This window comes from Pterocles gutturalis, unplaced genomic scaffold, assembly GCF_000699245.1.
Source record: "Pterocles gutturalis isolate BGI_N339 unplaced genomic scaffold, ASM69924v1 scaffold12478, whole genome shotgun sequence".
Taxonomy (NCBI): Eukaryota; Metazoa; Chordata; class Aves; order Pterocliformes; family Pteroclidae; genus Pterocles; species Pterocles gutturalis.
In genome coordinates, this window is record NW_010125728.1 from 112,204 (window position 1) to 114,015 (window position 1,812).

General features: G+C 43.5%; 1 protein-coding gene across 1 annotated transcript in view; it reads right to left on the minus strand.

Moving 5' to 3' along the window:
• Positions 1-1,131, minus strand: part of LOC104465583 (UDP-glucuronosyltransferase 2A1-like) — a 4,068-nt gene extending 2,937 nt beyond the window's left edge. Inside the window, exon 1 of the mRNA XM_010078688.1 lies at positions 979-1,131. Within this exon, the coding sequence (XP_010076990.1) occupies positions 979-1,101 (123 nt within the window). The 5' untranslated portion in view covers positions 1,102-1,131. The remainder of the gene's footprint in view (positions 1-978) is intronic.
• Positions 1,132-1,812: the final 681 nt, after the last annotated feature.

Genomic DNA, 1,812 nt, shown 5'->3' on the forward strand with positions numbered 1-1,812 from the left:
GTACCGGGTGAGAGGGCTGTACCCTGTGGCACCCTCCCTAGGACGGTCAGTCAAGGTTCTAGATTTTCCTGCAACAAGTATTTCTCATTTCGTAGGTCTGTGGGAAGAGACAGTGCTGAGAAGTGTCAGGGTTTTGCAACATCCTGATGGATCAAGTGGCTGCTGTCACTTTGTTCATGAGCCAGTTCTCCATTTCTTGCAATGCAGCACTTGTCTCTAAACAAATTTTATACAAATCAGACCAATAGGTCTTCCTGTTCCTTTTTTTAGCTGGTGTCATGCAAAATGGAGCAATAGCATCCAAAAAAGGGAATCGTTATGCATTCCCCTTTGCTACAGGGGAGAGGGAAAACCAGTTAAAAGGGTTTTTTTTCCAGTAGACAACTTGCACTGAAAATACCCCACCTCCTGTAAGGCTCCTACAGGGTGATAATCTAGACCAGAGCTTGTCTTGTTGCCATTGTCAGTATCTGTGAGTTTCCAATTCCCATGAATATTGCCAGTCAAAGCAGAGCATAGGCTGGAGGCTAAGTATGTTACTCTTTAAGATGTCTTAAACTAAGCAATAACAGAAAAGGTGTTTAGCACTAGTCTCTTTAAGTCTTGACTCTTTGGTTGAAAGAATTTGTCCCTTCACGGTACCTTTTTGTGTCAGGTATTTTGATGCTATCACAGGCTGCAAGTCTATCTTAGAAATAACTCTTATGAGATAGCACCTGTTTTCCTAAAACAAACATCATATCCACTCCTGCTGGCCTCAGCTATCACCTTTTCAGAGAACAGGCTGTAAACCCAGTCCTCAGTTTGCAGAAATCTGGGCAGATTGCTAAATAGGTCCATGCTCCCCACCAGCAGCAGAGCATCTTCTTTAAAAATGACCTTTCTCGGGACAGGGCTTGTGCGGTTGAGCAGGGAGAGAAGCGTTTTTTTGTTCTGCTGGGCCAATAATCAACTGATGGCAGAACAAAGTCAGGATACCTCTGGTAATGGCTTTGCAGGCTGGCAGTGAAGTCCTCCAACGAACTCAAAGTTGGGCAGGAGAGGGCGTGGAAATTCAAAATCCCAGTATGTTCTGATTAACCATATCTCTGCTTTCCCCATCGTCTCACACAGGGTTGTGGGCCTTCCTAGGGACAAGGTACAAGGGGTTTACAACATGCAGGGTAGCAGGCTTGTTTGCTGTAGATTGTGAAAGAGGAGCCTTACCTTTGTCTTTTGGCACTCCCACTCAGTGTAATCTATCAAATCACACATTAAATGAAAAAGAACAGTTCCAGACCTGTTCCTTGCCCTGTCCTGTGTTCAGCCTTGGCAGGTTGCCACAAACTAGGCAATACTACAAGGACTTGGAACATTAAGGGTTAATTTTGAGCAGTACATGAGTAAGTGGGAAGCATTTCATTTCTGTGTTACAGAAGTGCCATTCCTGTACTACTGAAAGACTTCATTATGCTTAGAGTAAAAACCCACTTTGGAGAAGAGAACAATCACAGAAAACTTCATTCTAAATAAAAAAAAAACCAAAAGAAAAATCAATGAATTGCAAAGAAATCATCAACAGCCAAGGAGGAAAGACTTTAGGCAAAGTTCTGTTGCATTTTTCAAATGGTGCCTCAGCCAGTGGCTGCTCAGATGGCCATGAAAGACAGGCACGGCCAGCCCTAGTCCTCCTGGAGACTGCAGCAGCTCCTTCTGACACATACTGAGAGAGTTCAGCCAAAACCATACATGCTTTCGGTGTCATTTAGTGCAAAATCCAGTGACTCTAGAAATCCATCTATAGGAAAAATCCAATGGGAAAAAACAGTTCTA